Here is a 17,066-nt window from a genome sequence, read left to right as displayed (position 1 = left end):
AGAGCAGTCACAATCTGTCAGTTGACACTTTATTCCAAATACAGCATTTACCAAATGAAACCATCTGAAAGTCAAGGAACACAATCTTGTACGATTGTTATGAATTTGTGTTGGGGAGGGATGGAGCTGAACCAGAGAAAGGCAAATAACATATGAAAGGAGATTGTTTGCTGAAGGAACAGTGATTTTTTTTCCCCCCCCCCTTCTCTTGGTGTCAATATTTGGCAGAATGTCAGAGTTGGAGGCTCAGGGCCTGTGCCCAGCCCCTCCCCTTGCGTAGCCCCCAGCAAGGCAGGAAATGTCCCAGCAAAATCCCTCCTGTGATGAAGTGCAAAAGGACCTGCTGTTCCTGAGCCTGGTGGCAGGGCTGGGGCAGGGACACCTTGGGAAGACAGCAGGGCCTCTCACACTGGGAAAGCCCTCGTCCTGTGAAGGTGAACGTGGTGCTGCCAGGATCACTGGTAGTAGATGCTGAAGGCGTGGAGAATGTACAGGAAGGTTGTGAGGAAGGCGAAGAACTGCACAAAGAGAGGAAGAAGAGGAAGAGTCAGCTGGCAGAGTCAAACCCCATCTCCTCCCAGTGCTCTCCCAGCCTCACAGGAGAGGCAAAGCCTCAGCTTTTCCCAGGATCCAGCCACATCACAGGCTGTGAACCGGTGGATTGAGAAGCCGACCCACAGAGGTGAGGAGCTGCAGCTCTGCCCAGCATGACCTGTGGCTGGCTCTGCTGTGGCTGTAGCAGGTGCTGCTGCTCTGCCAGGGGGAGCTGTGTGCCCTGCAGCCCGCAGGCTGCCCTGCACTCACCGAGGCAGCGCAGTTGAGCTGGTAGTTGAGTGGCGCGTTGGGGCCGAACTCAGAGGTGATGGTGGCGTTGGCCTGCAGGACAGCGGCGCTCATGTACAGAATGGCCGTGGCGCCGTGGTACAAACTGTCCTGCAAAACAAGGCAGGGCTCACTCTGTCAGTGCCCCACAGTGCCTGGATGGGGCTGGGACCGAGCCCTTGCAGGCAGTGCTTGCACAGCAGGGCTCTCCTGGACGAGGCAAAAGCAGGAAAGGGTCACCAGCCATGCTGGTCCTGCACCCGCACTGCTGCTGCCAACATCTGCCCGCGTTCCATCCCCTCCTTACCAGCACTTTCCAGTTCTCGCTGTTCCTGTGGAAGCCGAGGAGGTAGCTCAGGAGGAGCAGCAGGGAGATGAGGCAGGAGGTGAGGGACACGTACATCACCCATCCCTGCAGCAGCGGCAAGGAGACCGAGGTAGCGGCCACGAGGATCCACACCCAGGTCCCGCAGACCTGCCAGGGACAAGCAGGCGCCTCTGATGAGTGTGAGACGAGGAAATGCTCTTTTCCTCCCCAGTTCCCTCCTGCATCTTTTCCATAGCATCCTGGCGAGTTGGCAGCACTTTCCCTGAACACTCATGGGAAATGAGTGCTCGCACAAAAAGGAAGGGTTTGCTGCCGCCTTCCACACAAGGAAATGTCTCACCCCGAGGGACTCGGTGGAGAAGCCAGAAAATGTGCTTTTATCTGGGAAAAATGAATGGCTGCCTCAACCCAGCCCTGCCCACTGGTGAATCTCGGTGCGAGGAAGTCTCCTCTCAGCTCCACACACCAGCCTGGAGCGAGTCGCTCGCTCTGGATCCACTCAAAATATTCAGTGAGCACAGAAAGCTCATGGGGTAATTGGGATGAGCCCATGGTGAAATCCCTGGGATTGCAGCAGGGAGCTGAGCCCGCTGCCATGGGCAGGGATCGTGCCTGTGGAGCACGGGGTGTGGGGGTTCCAGCCCAGTGCTCCATGACAAAGTACACCAGCTGCTATCTTGGCCAGTCCCACTGGATGCCCTCTGGACCCAGAAGCAATTGAGACAATCATGGAATCACAAACTACAAGATCACCAATTGTCTTCAACGCCTGCAACGACTTGATACAGAGAGCAAAATTCCCGTGATTTTTCCAAGCCATGTCTACAGGATAACAGGAGCTGCTCGTCTGCCCCAGGTGAACCAGCAGCTCTCCAGCCTCTCCCAGCCCCACGGCAGCAGGCTGCGATGGAGCCGAGTCCTCGAGCCGTCCCTAAAACCCCCGTCGGGAATACTTTGTGCATTCAGCACAAGGTGCCACTTCCCAGTAATGCTGCCTTCAGGATGGGTTCGGGACACTTTAGCAGGAGCGGGCGCCGGGAGGCAGCGGAGCCAGGCATACTCACGATCTCCGGCAGGATGAAGGCGTAGGGGATGGTTTTGAAGACGGCGGGTCCCGAGGGCAGGGCGGGCTGCGTGGAGGCTGCAGAGGGACCCACCGAGGCCATCTCTGCTCCGCTGTCACCGCTCCGCCGGGCTCCGCTGGCTCCCGCCCGCCCCGCGCCGCTCCCGTGCGGGATTTAAGGGACACGCCCGCGGCACGTAAGCACAGGAACCGGCCCGGGCTGGCACCGCGCCGCTGGCCCGGCCCGGCCCGACCTGCCCCTGGCACCGCCGGAGGCTGCGGAGGCTCCGTGCATCCCACTGCCAGCCGGGATGCGACTGAGAGATGGGACAGCGGGACCCCGGCCCCGCCACGCACCAATGCAAGGTCATTAGCTGCAGGGAAAAGCAAAAAAGCTCCCTACACCTTGCCGGAATGGAAATGTTTCCTGCAAACAGTTGTCCTTGGCACGTTTCCAAGCCTGAAATATTTTTGCTTCCACTGTTGTTGCCTCCTCCTCTTTCTGTTCAGGTTTCTGCTCCGTGGTCACGTCAGACCCCTCCACGCCCTCCCGGCACATCAACCTTCAGAAAGCAGCAGGTCAGTTTTACAAACACACCAGGAGGGTTTGGCAATGTGCTCCCAAGTGCCCAGCAAGGTTTGGAGGAGAGCTACAGGAATTTCTGCCTCCTGGCAAGTGCGTTTTGGATTCGGGAAGCACTTCCTGGCTCATCCAGTGCACTGTGCCTGGCCCCAGAGCGCCCAGATAAGGGGTGGGATGAAAGGCTGGTGGCCTGGTGGCCCAGAGAGGACAGAATGACCTACAGCAGGAGGAAGACACTGTCCCAGTGAGATATCTGCCAGGTGAGACAGGTGATGCCCCAGGAACTCGGCTTCCATGCCAAGCTCTTGCACAACACAGAGCAAAGATCAAATCCACGGCTCTTGTCTGAGCCCTTCCTAGGCTGGGGGAAGTGTCCTGTGGTATTTCTGGAGGCTCCAGTTCACAGATACTCCAGTGGGAGCTGCTTTTTGGCTCCATGCAGTGGAGGCTTTCAAAAAAATATTGTTTTAAATCTCTCCAAACAAAACTAAGCCTGAGCTTAAATCCCTGTGTGACTCGGTGGCAATGTCCCCATCGGCCTGCAGGAAGCATCCAGATGCTCCAGCACCAAGGAGAAAGTGGATTAATCACTTCCCTCTGGGTGTGGGCAGCACACAGAGCCTGTGGCCACAAGGCACTGGGGGATCAGCAGAGGAAATAATCCTGGGGAAATGCAGCATTCCCAGGATTCCCACCAGCTGCTGTTTGTGTTGGGTCAGGCACATTCCTGGGAGTCACCCAGCCTTCTCTTGAGCAGGGGAGAAGAACAGGCAGTCTAAAAACAGAGCAACCTGCTGGCCACGGGTTGGGCAAGAGAGGATTCTCCCCCTGAGCTGGCTGCCCTTGCTCAGCAGCATTCTTAGAGATCCCTGCTCTTCCCCTTCCCTGCTCCCAGGCTGCTGGGGGACTGGCACAAAGAGCCTTTTGTTCACCCTGATTAAAACAACCCTGGAAATTAATTGGAAGCCGCAGGAGAGGAGAAAAAGGCAAAATATGACACCTGACATGGCTACAACAGGTGGTAACAGGCAACCAGAGCCTTGTTTAACGCTGCAAAGTTAAAAATTTAAAGTACAATTTCCAGTAGATAAATGGAAAAAATAATTTTAATTTCTCTCAAAACCTTAATTGTGCAAAAAATATCCATTGCAATTCAGATCCTGCACAGTCTCTTTGGTAAGAATTTAATGGTGTTGTTACCGTGTCCTTCGAAGAGCCTGAGTTGTTCACTCTCCAGGATTGTTTTCCCTCACTTCTCCTAAGAAATCATAGGCCAGCTCTGAGATGTCAAAGGCTCTGTGGGTGCTCTCTGATGACAGCAGGTACTCCAGTGCACCATCCTTCTCCTGGCTCCTTTTCAGGAAGTCATGGATCACCTTCCAGCGGGACAATTCCACCTCCTCATCAGCCCATTTGTAGCTGGGCAGGAAGGTGGAGCACAGCAGAGGGAACACGGAGTCGTGGTACACCAGGACAAACGCAGACTTGAGGAATTCTTGATCTCTCTGCAGAGAAGAGTGTTTGCCAAGCACTTTTCCAAAGTGATGCACATGGGAAAAAACCCAAACAACTCCCTCCCAGTTGCCAGGAAAACAACGGGAAGAGATTTGACCTTCCTAAACACACATCTGTTATCTCAGATAAACTTCCAGCATATCAACAAACCTGAACTCTGCCAGCCTTCCCACACACTACAGGCACTGAGAGCCCTTTGCTGGGGGCTATTCCTATTTCCTAAAAGCAGTGCCACAACCTCCCTGCCCTGGAAGCCCAAATTCCTCATTTCCCTGCTGTCCTGGCTCTGATCCCACTCCTTGGAGCCAGAGGTGATGCTGGCCCTGGGCACTGCTGTCCCCCTCTTTGTGCATGGTGTGACCTGTAAAGATCAGCTTGGCAAACCCAGGGAATCAGCCTGGTCAGTTCTCAAACACATGGGAGAGATCCCAGCCCCAGGAGAGCATTTCTCAGCTCAGCCCCACAGAACCACTCGAGGCTGGAGCATTCAGCAGGCAGCAATCCTGCCCTGGGAGTGGCACATGCCAGTCAGGTAGAACTGGATGGTTCTGGGATCGTGGGGAGTTGCCAATTCCGTGAGCAGATCTGCTTTCCTTCTGGATGAACGGCCCTGAAGAAGCTGCTGTGACTCAGCAGGTGTTTGTTCTGCGTAAACCCGGAGCCATCCTTGTGCATCAGTTCAGGAGAGTGCACAGGGAATGAAACATCCCACTGCTGCTCCCAGCAAATCCAGCTCTGCCATCCCATGCATTCCCTGCAGCTGCTCTCTGCCTGGGGCACAGGAGGTAGGACAAGGTGTGGGTGAGCCCAGGGACAGCCAGGTCAGTTCTCCTGCTGTGTACGTGCCAAAACGTGGGATTACAACTGTCTGGAGCAGGGAGATCTGAGGAATTTGGGGGGCTGTTCCCAGGCACATTGTGGGAGGACTGAAGCTCAGAGTTTGGAGGACATCATGACAGGGAGCCACACTCTGGTACCAACCTCTAACAGGCTCCCTCTTAACAACGCTGAAATCAAAACTTACAAGTTAATTTAGTTTTCCTGCTGCTCCTGGTTTACTGTTATAAATCTGGGTGAGAAATGTTAAGAGCTGCATTTACATATCTCTATTTTCTAAAGAGATGCACAGTGAGAGGAAAAGCTAAGCAGCAATTGCACTGGAAGAGTGCAGCTAGTTGGAATTTCCCTGAATATATGGAATATATGAATTTGTTACCTTCTCAATTCTCTTCAATGTTCTTTCCTTGTCTGCCCAGGCACTCTAAAATGAAATGTAAAATCAGACCAAGGCTGTGGAGAGCTTTGTCCTCTCCTAGGACAAAAAAAAAGCTCAAATTTTGCCTGGAAATCCTGACAAGGTAACATACCCGAAGTGCATCCATCAGGTCTGGCTGATCCAGGAGTTGAGGGAAAGTTGCTAAAACAGGATTGCAGATTAGGTCTGAAACAGAAAACAAACACATTCAAGGCTAAGGAAGAATCAGGATGGTTTTCAAAGTACTGGTACATGCAGGTGTTCAGCACATCCCCTCCTGTCAGATTATTCCAAATGGAAAATGAGCTGTAACAGTTCTCCAGAGCAGGGAAGGTGAAGAACTCCCTAAAACCTGCAGCCAGTTCTCAGTGGCTGAGAGAGCTGAACTAGGAAAGGACACACACAAACCCCAGTGCTGTGCATTGGGAACGGCAGCAAACACCAGCCCTTCCCCATTTACCTGCCAGGGCTGTTTTCCCTCATTTCTGCACCTGTCTTTTTTATACACAGCTGCAATTGTGCTGCCAGCTTTGGATGTTATGCATGGACACACTTGGGTTCCACCTCAGCCTGGTGTGTGTGGTGGGGCATTTTAGGAGAACAGTGAATTTTCCCAATTTTCCCAATGGGGCACATACCCCACTGCTTTTTTTGGGTCACTTCCATGAGAAATCCCTGTGCTCCTGTCATTATTTTAATTGATGAGACTGTGGATAAGATTCCAAGTGACAGGGAGCAGGATTTTGGCTGAAGGGTTTTCCTTACCATGTGATTTCAAATACTGGATGTACACTTGAAGGGAAGTTTGGTAAACATGAAGCATTTACTAATGCCAAAACATTTTGGGGAAGAGAGCCAGGACTGATGACTTCTGGGAAGCAGAACAGACATTTTCAGTTGTCTATTCCTAAAGTGATGGTGGGTTTTGAAATAACAGGAATCTGCTTCAGTTGCACAGCTACCAGAACAACTTCTGGGATAAAGCCTTTCAATCACTTCAAGTCTGAATCCAAAGGGATGCAATTTAACTCCAGGAGAGTTTGTCAGCCTGTCCTAAATGATGAAGATCAAATCAGGTAAGTGTGGCAGTTCTCACCCACATAAATTCATATGTAGTACAGTTAAGAAATGTAATTTTTCCTTATTTCAAGTTAGTTTTGAAATGGAGAAGGCTATAGACTAGTTCTGCTGAATAATCAGGGCAAAACACTGAGTTCCAAAATCAGAATTCTCCAACTCCTGTCTCTCCCTACTGTCAGTAAGTAAACACTAATTAAAAAATAAAAATGAAGAGGCTAACTTAGCCTGAGTGCCAGGAACATCTCTTACCAAAGGCAGGCTCTGGAGAGAGTCATTCCCTGGATGAACCTGCCCTTCCTGCAGTGCTCACCTGTGCTCTGCATGCTCACCCTGTCCTTCAGGAGGGCATCCCCAAGGATTTGCCGATAGAACACCAGCAGATGGATGTAGCACATGCCCCCAATTAATGTTTCAGGGAGAAAGCTGTTGGGAAAGTAAGAGAAAGCAGTTGAGATGTTTATTGCAAACACTGCAGGTTTCTCCAGGCTGTCTGGAATACTTTTTGTTTTATGGAAGCACAAGGACTCACTTCAGGATGTCTTTTGAGTGCACACTTGGTGACTTCACTTTCACCAGAAGCACAGGCTGTTTCCTGAGGCTCATGAACTGCTGGAAAACCCCAGAGCCTGCTGCAGGAACAAACAGCCCAGATTCAAGCAGTCACTTTGAAACAACAGCAATGATTATATTACAAAAATGGGCATTTCAGTGGCTTGAAGAACTCTTCTGAGTTCAGTTAGCCTGGCACCACCCAGCTCCCCACAGCCAAATAATGAAATATGTGCAAAACCAGAACACACTACAAACCCCAAACCAGGCTGGAGGAGATGCAGCATTAATCACATTATTATGTTTATGTTATATTGAAAAGAAACCACACCTCTCCTTGATATTGATGGGTCAACCTCAACACCTCTCTCATAGGGAGTTCCACCACTCAGGACCAGCTCATACATCCTGTCAATAAAGATAAATTTGAAGCCTCTATGATATTGGGAATTCAACTCCTTTTGGAATTTAATTATACTGAGAGGTCAATTATTTTAAAAGCCATTAACAACATTGTTTCTTTTCCAATTTAGCAATTGTTTCACTAAAATGGTTTTGAGGAATCATCACTTCAACAATTTAAATCTTCCATATTTAAAATTTGCTAAAGAATAATGTAACCCCGGTTCTGCCAAGACTAAGTCACTGCTGAAATAAGCACGAAATTTAATCTGTAATACCATGGTAACTTAATGAAATAGTAGAACAATGTTTTAAAAATTATACTTAGAAGAGATTTAGAGATTTCTAGAACAGCAGAGGTGTCCTGTGGGTATGTTTTTGGTGTTGTAACCCAGATAAATTCAGAACACATATACACAATATATATATGTCCACCAATATTTGGTAAAAACCAAGTCTTGAAAGTCAGAGCTACAACTAATTATTTCTGTCAATAAACAGAAAGTTTTCCCACATTTAATAAAATAAAAATATATACACTTCATTATCCTTTCAGATGACTGGATCCACTAAACATAAATTCAATTCATACTCCAAGAGCAGTGAGAGATTTGTTCACAACAACTCCTACCTGCCTCCAGATCTTGGGAACCAGTCTCCCAATTTTCAAAGGGATAATGCAGCAAGGAAGAGCCAGAATCATAAAAGACTCGTCTGGATGTCCCTTGCCCCAGCAGTGTGAAAGGTGAGATTTAGTCTAAAACCAATCTAAAATGTCTAAAATCTCAGTGGAAATACAGGGAGGGCAGGAAAAGGCAGCAAACCCACTTGGAAGGAACAGGAATCCCACTGGAAGTGAAAAGCTTCAGAAAGGCCCAGCCACAGCTCAGCTCTCCTCTTTCACCTGTTGACTAAAAAAAAAAAGAGAAATGTAAATTATTTGAGCAGCTGACCCAGAATGAGTGACTCAACCACAATTAATAACAGTAACCACTTCAAAATTGTTGTGGTTATGCCCCTTTTCCTCTTTCACCCTTGGGTGTTTAAAAATCACAGTCTGCCTTCTCTGAGGGTAGTTTTTCTGGCTTTACCATCTATTGTCTCACTACCTGTTGTGGTTTCCAGCAGCATATCCCAGATGGACAGGCTCTATCTGTGGAAACTGGAGCTGAAAACCACTGTCCATGCTGCTGAAACAGTCAAAACTTTAATTTTCAAACAGTACATTAGCCTGAAATAAATCAGAGATGGAAAACTGCAGGAGTGAAGGGAGAACTAATCCATTGTGGTCCATGGCATGGGATCCTTGGCACAAGGATCATCTCCTTCCACCCCCTGCCATGGGCAGGGACACCTTCCACCATCCCAGGCTGCTCCAGGTCTCATCCAGCCTGGCCTGGAACAATCCAGGGGCAGCCCCAGCTGCTCTGGGCACCCTGTGCCAGGGCCTCATGAGTGAAAAGTCTTTCTCCATCTCTGCTGTAGGCTCCTTCCAGGTAATCCTATTGTCTAATCCTGTTCTCCAATGAGGGATATTCTCCAGTCCTATTCTCTGACTGGTTCCCTTTATAAACCTCTACATTTCCATGGCACCTCCCCACACTCACATTGCTCTTGTACGTGATGCCAAGCTCAAACAATATCCCAATGTCTGCAGACAGGGAGCTGGACCTGACAAAAGTGTCACCATCAAGCAAGCTGGGTAAGATGCCCATCACCTGATACAGAGAGAGGGAGTAAAAAGAAAATAAGTTAATGTACTTACAAAAAATAAAAAATCCCTCACTTAAGACAAGATCTAAGACCCAATCCCACTGCATATAAAAATGAGGGGAGAACCAATTCCACACAAAACCTTGCTCCCCTTATTGTCTTTCCATGGGGCACAGCTGTGCCACCAAGGAACACTTCGGTGACACTGAAGGAAGAAGCTGTGAACAGCCAGTGGCTGTGTCACCTACCCTGGGAGAAAAGGTCCAAGTCTGAGGATTTTTAGGCAGCCATGTAGCTCTCACTGTGTGGATGTTACTCAGCACCTAAAGTGGGGAAAATAAGCTAAGGCAAGTTTTTCTGGAAAGCCCTGCTGCTTTCAGAAAATGCAGGGTTATCCCAGATGGATCCAACACTGCACCCAACAAAAACACCTGGAAGAAAACTGCTGGATAATCAAGGTTATGTTTTTATAAAAAGCTGCTCTGCACACACACAAAGGAGCAGAGGATCAAGGAATCTGACCCAGGCCCATCCCAGGGAAACACTCATCACCAGGAACACAAAGGAGGCACAATGGCAGGTGGGGGAGCCGAAATTAGGGACTCAGAGAAAGGGAGCTGCCACCCCAGCCCCTCCCAGGGCCACCCAGCACAGCCCTGAGCCCCGGGGGCTGGGTGTGACAGGAGCAGCTCCCTGGCTCACCTCACACTGCTCAGGGACACCTGACTTAGCAGAGGGGGAGAAACCAAGGGAGTGCTTTGTGGGAAGCAGGGCAGAGTGTGCCTGCCTGGCCATGCCCGATGGCCATCAATGCAGTCTGGCCTGTTTTAGCTCTCAATTCTATTCTGGGCCAGTGGGCTCACACCACACTGCTGTGAGCACAAATGAAGCAGCTTGGCAGGCAGGCTGTGTGTGTGTCTCTGAGAGAGACAGCTGGAGCAGAACCTGAAGGATCCTGGAAGATGCAGACCTCCTCCAGTGATTTTTTGGGAAGCAGGCTCGCTCCTTACCCGGCTGCCATCGAAGAGGCAGAGCCGGACATGCCGGCTGAGGACCCGCACGCCGGTTCCAGGCAGAGGGATCATCTTGCAGCTGCACAAAGTGACAATCAGGGACACTCTGGTGGGTCTAGGATGGATCTGAAACACAGCAGAAGGAGGGTTAGACCTCCAGGGCATGTGGAGTCATTTTGTGTTCTCTCCCAGCCACAAACCCAGCGCAGTGACAGCAGCAGGATTTCTTCACAAGCCTTTAGCTCTGCCCCAAGCACGTTTCTTGGGGTCCCAGCAGAAGAAATATTCCAGAAATGGTGCAAATTAAGACATAATCATCAACCAAAAGGAGCTGCTGTGGTTTGTGTCTCCCTGCAATACTCACAGTATTTCTCTCAGAGTTCCACACCAAGTCTTTGAAAGCCAGCTGGGATGGGGTAAGCTCAGGTTGCAAGTAGGAACTCGCTCGAAACTCTTCACCTGCAACAGGAGCAAATTTAAAAACTCTTCATTTTTCGAGTGGTCTTTATTGTGCCAAAAAGGACAACACCCAAAATTCATGCCCAGTTGAATATTTGACTAAACAAAACTATGGAATTATAGGCCATGAGCACTCTTTACTATTTGTGAGTGTTCTGAGGTGTTTCATCCCAAAAGCACAGTAACTTAATTTTAAAACAGCTTTAAACAGAGAGACTAACAACACATGAGATATCTTATTATGTTTGGTGAAGAGAGTACAAAAGACCTTTGAGAAAAGGGGAAAATTAAAATTTTTAAAAAATCAAATAAACCTGGGTCAAATACAGCCAGTTAGCCAATTAATTAAAATTAAGCAATACAGATTGGGGTCCAACAGGGCTGGTGGCCAGGGTGGAGAAAGCCACCACAGAGAATCCTGCCAGGTGAAATCCTCACCTTCCTGCAAGAGCTGGAAAAGCATGGATGGACGGAATCCTGCAGGAACTGCCCCTGTGCTGGTCAGCACCTCCACAGTGTCATTCTAGTGAAAACAAAGGAAAAAAGGAGATTACTGTTGCTGCTGTTCAACAGCTAGTTTCATCCTAATGTTCATTAAGAACAGTGGTGTGTGATGTGGGACACAGTGTTTGGGAAAAGGCACAGCAAAAATACAAAATAAAGAGGATTATGGCAGGTGAAGCTGCACCCACCTCTGTGATGGCTCGGACAGCACTCCAGTGGGAATCTGTTCTGGAGGAAAATAGAAGGATTTCTAGTAAATCCTCACCTGAAGAAAAATATAACCTCTAAATATTGCTGTGTTTTCAAACAGCAGCAGCTGCTTCATAACCATATCTGAGATGTTCCATTTACCTTTTTTTAATTTCAGTTCCCTCTGCTGTTTCATCCACCACTTCTATGTGTTCTTCTGACTCCTCCTGGCTTTCTTCCTCTTCTTTAGGAACCTGGAATTCATATTTGAAATGGCAAAGGGCTTGATTTCTTCCCAGTTCTGTTCTTAAAAATACCTTCTCCAACCACAGCCCATGGTAATGTAAGTTTAGAATAAATTAAGTAAGTTTAGATTTCCTCTCTGTGATGCAGAAAACGGTCCCACATTTACATGGACTCCCATTTCAGATAAATTATTAAAACCTCAAATAAATCCCACAGCAGCTTGGAGTCCCCAGAGCCGACCTTTAGTGACAAAGATTCTGACTTGTATATGCAAGAAACTTCCCTGCCACAACTTCACAGAAATGTTGCTTTTGATGGCTATCTCCATCCCCATGGATAAAAACATGGGGTTATTCCCAAATAACTGGCTTTATTTCCCAACAACACACTGCACTGGCACCCATTTTGTGCAGAGATAAGCTCATGAATCTGTACAAAAGAGCAGAGGTGAGAAGAGGACAGCACACCAACCCCAAGGTAGGTCCTGGGAACGAGGCCTCTCTCCCCCTTGGAATTTTCAGCTACCCACCAGCCATCCGCCTTCTTGTCGTGTATGAGCAGGATTTCACCTTTCTTTGGCATTGCAGGAAGAGACAGAGACAAAAAAACCAAATATTTCAATGAAACAGGACCCAACTCCAGTTTCTCCCCACAGCTGGCTGAATCCCAAAAGCACAGCATTTCATTACAGCGATCAGCAGTAAAAACCCTTTACAGAGAGATATTTACCACAAATGTGAGATCCCCTTCCTGCTGGGCATCAAAGTTCCCAACAGCAACACATTCTCTAACATTTGGGTCATCCAACAACTTCTCCTCATCATCTTCCTCAGTGTCTTCCTCCTCACTTTCTTCATCTTCACTCTCCTCCTCCTCTTCATTTCCCTCTTCTGCACGAGGGCCTTTCTTGTGTTCTTCAGCCCTACCCAAAACAAACCAAACTATTTTTTAGCATCATTTCCACCATTATTGCTATTATTCAGATACAGCATTTTCATTGCTGTGCTTTGCTCTCTGTCCTGAAGAAACTCCTCCAAACCTTGTATTCCAGCCATAATCCAGCACCCTGAGAAAATCCCAGCAAGTCATCAATGACTTCTCTCTCTCCTGAGCATTTCTTTTTTATCCTTCTGTTATTTCCAATTAAGGGGGTGAGAGAATGATTTCTCAAGGTCCATTCCAGCCATCCTTTAAAAAACCAGGTTGCATTTTGCATGTTTAAGCTACTCACCCTGCATAGCTCTTTGCCACATTGTCCTGATCCAGGACAAGAAGGAGTTTCTGCAGCTGCTGGGAGAGTTTTAGCAGCAGCTTTTCTTCCTCCTCCTTCCTCTGGCTGTAATTCCCCACGGGCGCGGGCTCGTCAGCCTGACAGAGAACCCAACAAATGGCAAGGTGAAATTCTCTGTTTTCACCTGAGACTTGGACAAAATAAAGCATTAAAGTGAGTTTTAAAATTATTTAGATGGATATAAAGAAATATAAATTGGAGAGATCACAAACAGGGACTGGGCATTGCTCTTGTCCTGAGACCTCTAAAATAGAGCACTGATTTTATTTAAACACTTTCCAAGTTGAATTTTGGAGAAAACCCCAAATTAATCTCCACACTTACTTTTTTCAAAGCATGAAGAGCATTTGTATTCTCCTCCACCGATTTCTTCAGCTGTGTACATCTGCATTGAAAGCAAAACTGAAAGGTTTCATTTTATGTGCAGGTCGAGAATTCCAAGCCCCGAAAAGCAGCATTTGACAGAATCCCAGAATAGCTGGGACTGGGATGGACCAGGATCACCCAGAGCAGGTGACACAGGAATGCATCCAGGTGAGTTTGGGATGTCTCCAGAGAGGGAGATCTCCCTCCTCACCCTCCCTGGGCAGCTCTTCCAGCTCTCTGCCACCCTCATGTTCAAATGGATCTTGTGTTTGAATTTATGGCCATTGCTGGGCACCCTCAGAAACAGCCTGACACCATCCCCTTGGCAGCTGCCTTGGAGATATTTATATGGATTGGTGAAATCTTCCCTTCTCCAGACTGCCCTCAGCCCCAAAGGCCTGGGAAAGAGCCAGCCTGTAAAACAGGAGAGAGAAGGGGCTGGGAAAGAGCCAGCCTGGAAAACAGGAGGGAGAAGGGGCTGGGAAAGAGCCAGCCCGGAAAACAGGAGAGAGAAGGGGCTGGGAAAGAGCCAGCCTGTAAAACAGGAGAGAGAAGGGAATGGGAAAGAGCCAGCCTGTAAAACAGGAGAGAGAAGGGGCTGGGAAAGAGCCAGCCTGGAAAACAGGAGAGAGAAGGGGCTGGGAGAGGTGTACAATTGGGAGAGGAAAGGCACAGAGGGAACGAACCCTATGGGGGTACGAGAGGGGAGGGTGAGGGCAGAGATGGGATGGGATGGGGTTCGGGATGGGGCTCGGGATCCCTCTCACCTCAGCCGAAGCTCCTCCCGCTGCCCGGGGGCCGCAGCCGCGCTCTCCGCCCGCAGCTCCTCCACCTGCACCGGGGCACGGGCGGGTCAGGGGCGGGGAGGGCGAGACAGCCCCGGTACAGCCCCGGTATAACCCGGTACCGGCCCTGGTGCATCCCCGATATAACCGCGGTACCGGCCCCGGAAGAGCCCCGGTATAAGCCCGGCAGAGCCCCGGTACCTGCCCCAGCAGCTCCCGGCTCCGGCGCTGCACCCGCTGCAGCGGCCCCCGCGCCCGCCGCTCCGCCATGGTCACCGGGCAACGGGACAGCGCCGGCGCCGCCGGATGACGGGCCCGGGGCGGGGCCGGGCGCTCCGGAACGCCCCGAGCACCGAGCGGGGCTCTGTGCCCCCCGGCTGGAGTCGGAGCAGGCGCGGGTGGAAGCACCTCGGGACACCGCCCGGTCCGAGAAAACTCGCGTGGAATGATCTCGCGGGGAAAAAACTCGCGTGGAATAAACTCGCGGGAAAAACCTCGCGTGGAATAATCTCGCGTGGAAAAAACTCGGGTGGAAAAAATCTCGCGAGGAAAAAACTCGCGAGGAAAAAACTCGCGTGGGCGGCACGTGGGGTCGCGTGCCGGTCGCGTGGCAGTCGCGTGCCGGGCACGTGCCGGTCGCGTGCCGGTCGCGTGGCAGTCGCGTGCCGGTCGCGTGGCGGTCGCGTGGCAGTCGCGTGCCGGGCACGTGCCGGTCGCGTGGCAGTCGCGTGCCGGGCACGTGCCGGTCGCGTGCCGGTCGCGTGCCGGTCGCGTGGCAGTCGCGTGCCGGGCACGTGCCGGTCGCGTGGCAGTCGCGTGCCGGGCACGTGCCGGTCGCGTGCCGGTCGCGCGCCGGTCGCGTGGCAATCGCGTGCCGGGCACGTGCCGGTCGCGTGGCAGTCGCGTGCCGGGCGCGTGCCGGTCGCGTGCCGGTCGCGTGCCGGTCGCGTGCTGGTCGCGTGGCAGTCGCGTGCCGGTCGCGTGGCAGTCGCGTGCCGGTCGCGTGGCGGTCGCGGGGCGGGCGCGGGGCGGGCGCGGGGCGGGCGCGTGGAGAAATCTCGCGTGGAAAAAACTCGCGTGGAAAAATCTCGCGTGGAAAAAACTCGCGTGGAAAAAACTCGCGTGGAAAAAACTCGCGTGGAAAAACACGCGTGGAAAAATCTCGCGTGGAAAAATCTCGCGTGGAAAAACTCGCGTGGAAAAAACTCGCGTGGAAAAATCTCGCGTGGAAAAAACTCGCGTGGAAAAAACTCGCGTGGAAAAAACTCGCGTGGAAAAATCTCGCGTGGAAAAAACTCGCGTGGAAAAAACTCGCGTGGAAAAAACTCGCGTGGAAAAATCTGGCGTGGAAAAACTCGCGTGGAAAAAACTCGCGTGGAAAAAACACGCGTGGAAAAAACTCGCGTGGAAAAAACACGCGTGGAAAAAACTCGCGTGGAAAAAACTCGCGTGGAAAAATCTCGCGTGGAAAAAACTCGCGTGGAAAAAACTCGCGTGGAAAAATCTCGCGTGGAAAAAACTCGCGTGGAAAAAACACGCGTGGAAAAATCTCGCGTGGAAAAAACTCGCGTGGAAAAAACACGCGTGGAAAAAACACGCGTGGAAAAATCTCGCGTGGAAAAAACTCGCGTGGAAAAAACTCGCGTGGAAAAAACTCGCGTGGAAAAATCTCGCGTGGAAAAATCTCGCGTGGAAAAAACTCGCGTGGAAAAATCTCGCGTGGAAAAAACTCGCGTGGAAAAAAAAATCTCGCGTGGAAAAAACTCGCGTGGAAAAATCTGGCGTGGAAAAACTCGCGTGGAAAAAACTCGCGTGGAAAAAACTCGCGTGGAAAAAACTCGCGTGGAAAAAACTCGCGTGGAAAAATCTCGCGTGGAAAAAACTCGCGTGGAAAAAACACGCGTGGAAAAATCTCGCGTGGAAAAAACTCGCGTGGAAAAAACACGCGTGGAAAAAACACGCGTGGAAAAATCTCGCGTGGAAAAAACTCGCGTGGAAAAAACTCGCGTGGAAAAAACTCGCGTGGAAAAATCTCGCGTGGAAAAATCTCGCGTGGAAAAAACTCGCGTGGAAAAATCTCGCGTGGAAAAAACTCGCGTGGAAAAAAAAATCTCGCGTGGAAAAAACTCGCGTGGAAAAATCTCGCGTGAAAAAACTCGCGTGGAAAAACTAGCGTGGAAAAATCTCGCGTGGAAAAAACTCGCGTGGAAAAACTCGCGTGGAAAAACTCGCGTGGAAAAAACTCGCGTGGAAAATCTCGCGTGGAAAAACTCGCGTGGAAAAACTCGCGTGGAAAAAACTCGCGTGGAAAATCTCGCGTGGAAAAAACTCGCGTGGAAAAACTCGCGTGGAAAAAACTCGCGTGGGGGGGTCACGTGGGGGGTCACGCGTGGGGGGGGTCAGGTGGGGGGGCTCGCGTGATGGGGTCACGCGAGGGGGGTCACGTGAGGGGGGGGTCACGTGAGGGGGGGTCACGTGAGGGGGTCACGTGGTGGGGGCTCGCGTGGCGGTCGCGCGGCATGGAGGGCATTTGGTTTTACTGAGCGAGCCCAACCCATCCGCAGGGAAATAAGGACATTTTGTGTTCTTCCTTGCTGCTCAGAGTTTGTAAGCTTCTGCCTTTGACAGGGGTTTTAAATTCTCAGTACCCTGTGGAAGAGGACAGACACCACTGATAGGAACCTGCACGGGGGCTGATGTGGGAATGACTTCCCCAGCCACACCACCACTGACTCATCAAAGGATCCCCCAAGGGTATCCTCCTTTCTCACACATCACTTTTCAAAGGCCACAATCAGAACACAGGCTTTGGATATTTTGGGAGTCTTTGGGCTGAACTGGGGCTTAACAACTTTGCAGTGCACGCAGGTACTTACGGCTCCCCAAGATACAATCCCAGCTAC

The 17,066-nt window shown here is 50.5% G+C and overlaps 2 protein-coding genes across 3 annotated transcripts; both read right to left on the bottom strand.

Moving 5' to 3' along the window:
* Positions 1-5: 5 nt before the first annotated feature.
* MALL (mal, T cell differentiation protein like) lies at positions 6-3,796 on the bottom strand. Its single transcript, XM_033056248.2, has 4 exons — positions 2,215-3,796; positions 1,130-1,297; positions 805-933; positions 6-518 (listed from the first exon to the last, which is right to left on the bottom strand). The coding sequence occupies exons 1-4, from the start codon at positions 2,314-2,316 to the stop codon at positions 456-458; spliced, it is 462 nt and encodes a 153-aa protein (XP_032912139.1). The 5' UTR covers positions 2,317-3,796; the 3' UTR covers positions 6-455.
* Positions 3,797-3,884: 88 nt separating this feature from the next.
* Positions 3,885-14,433, bottom strand: NPHP1 (nephrocystin 1). Of its 2 annotated transcripts, none has more exons than XM_033056239.1 (20): positions 14,365-14,433; positions 14,146-14,210; positions 13,337-13,397; positions 12,953-13,089; positions 12,451-12,643; positions 12,193-12,294; positions 11,638-11,729; positions 11,475-11,514; positions 11,221-11,305; positions 10,688-10,782; positions 10,321-10,449; positions 9,559-9,633; positions 9,205-9,315; positions 8,426-8,508; positions 7,527-7,603; positions 7,176-7,275; positions 6,957-7,069; positions 5,679-5,752; positions 5,528-5,572; positions 3,885-4,301 (listed from the first exon to the last, which is right to left on the bottom strand). In XM_033056239.1, exons 1-20 carry the CDS (start codon positions 14,431-14,433, stop codon positions 4,023-4,025), a joined length of 2,025 nt encoding a protein of 674 aa, XP_032912130.1. In that variant the 3' UTR covers positions 3,885-4,022. The 2 variants fall into 2 exon arrangements, with proteins under 2 accessions (XP_032912130.1, XP_032912131.1); XM_033056240.1 differs by having other exon boundaries at positions 7,176-7,272.
* Between the last annotated feature and the right edge of the window lie 2,633 nt (positions 14,434-17,066).

The sequence above is a fragment of the Catharus ustulatus genome, chromosome 3 (assembly GCF_009819885.2).
Source record: "Catharus ustulatus isolate bCatUst1 chromosome 3, bCatUst1.pri.v2, whole genome shotgun sequence".
Classification (NCBI taxonomy): Eukaryota; Metazoa; Chordata; class Aves; order Passeriformes; family Turdidae; genus Catharus; species Catharus ustulatus.
Note: the sequence above shows the minus strand (reverse complement) of the source record. Positions and strands in the feature narration are given on the sequence as shown.

Coding starts and splice junctions, on each gene's coding strand:
- MALL (XM_033056248.2), bottom strand. CDS start 2,316: ATGGCCTCGGTGGGTCCCTCTGCAGCCTCCACGCAGCCCGCCCTGCCC. Junction 934..1,129: donor GCGAGAACTGGAAAGTGCTG/GTAAGGAGGGGA, acceptor CTTGTTTTGCAG/GACAGTTTGTACCACGGCGC. Junction 519..804: donor AGCTCAACTGCGCTGCCTCG/GTGAGTGCAGGG, acceptor CTCTTTGTGCAG/TTCTTCGCCTTCCTCACAAC.
- NPHP1 (XM_033056239.1), bottom strand. CDS start 14,433: ATGGCGGAGCGGCGGGCGCGGGGGCCGCTGCAGCGGGTGCAGCGCCGG. Junction 8,509..9,204: donor GCATCACGTACAAGAGCAAT/GTGAGTGTGGGG, acceptor TTTTTTTTTTAG/TCAACAGGTGAAAGAGGAGA. Junction 7,604..8,425: donor GGGATTCCTGTTCCTTCCAA/GTGGGTTTGCTG, acceptor CTTTATTGACAG/GATGTATGAGCTGGTCCTGA.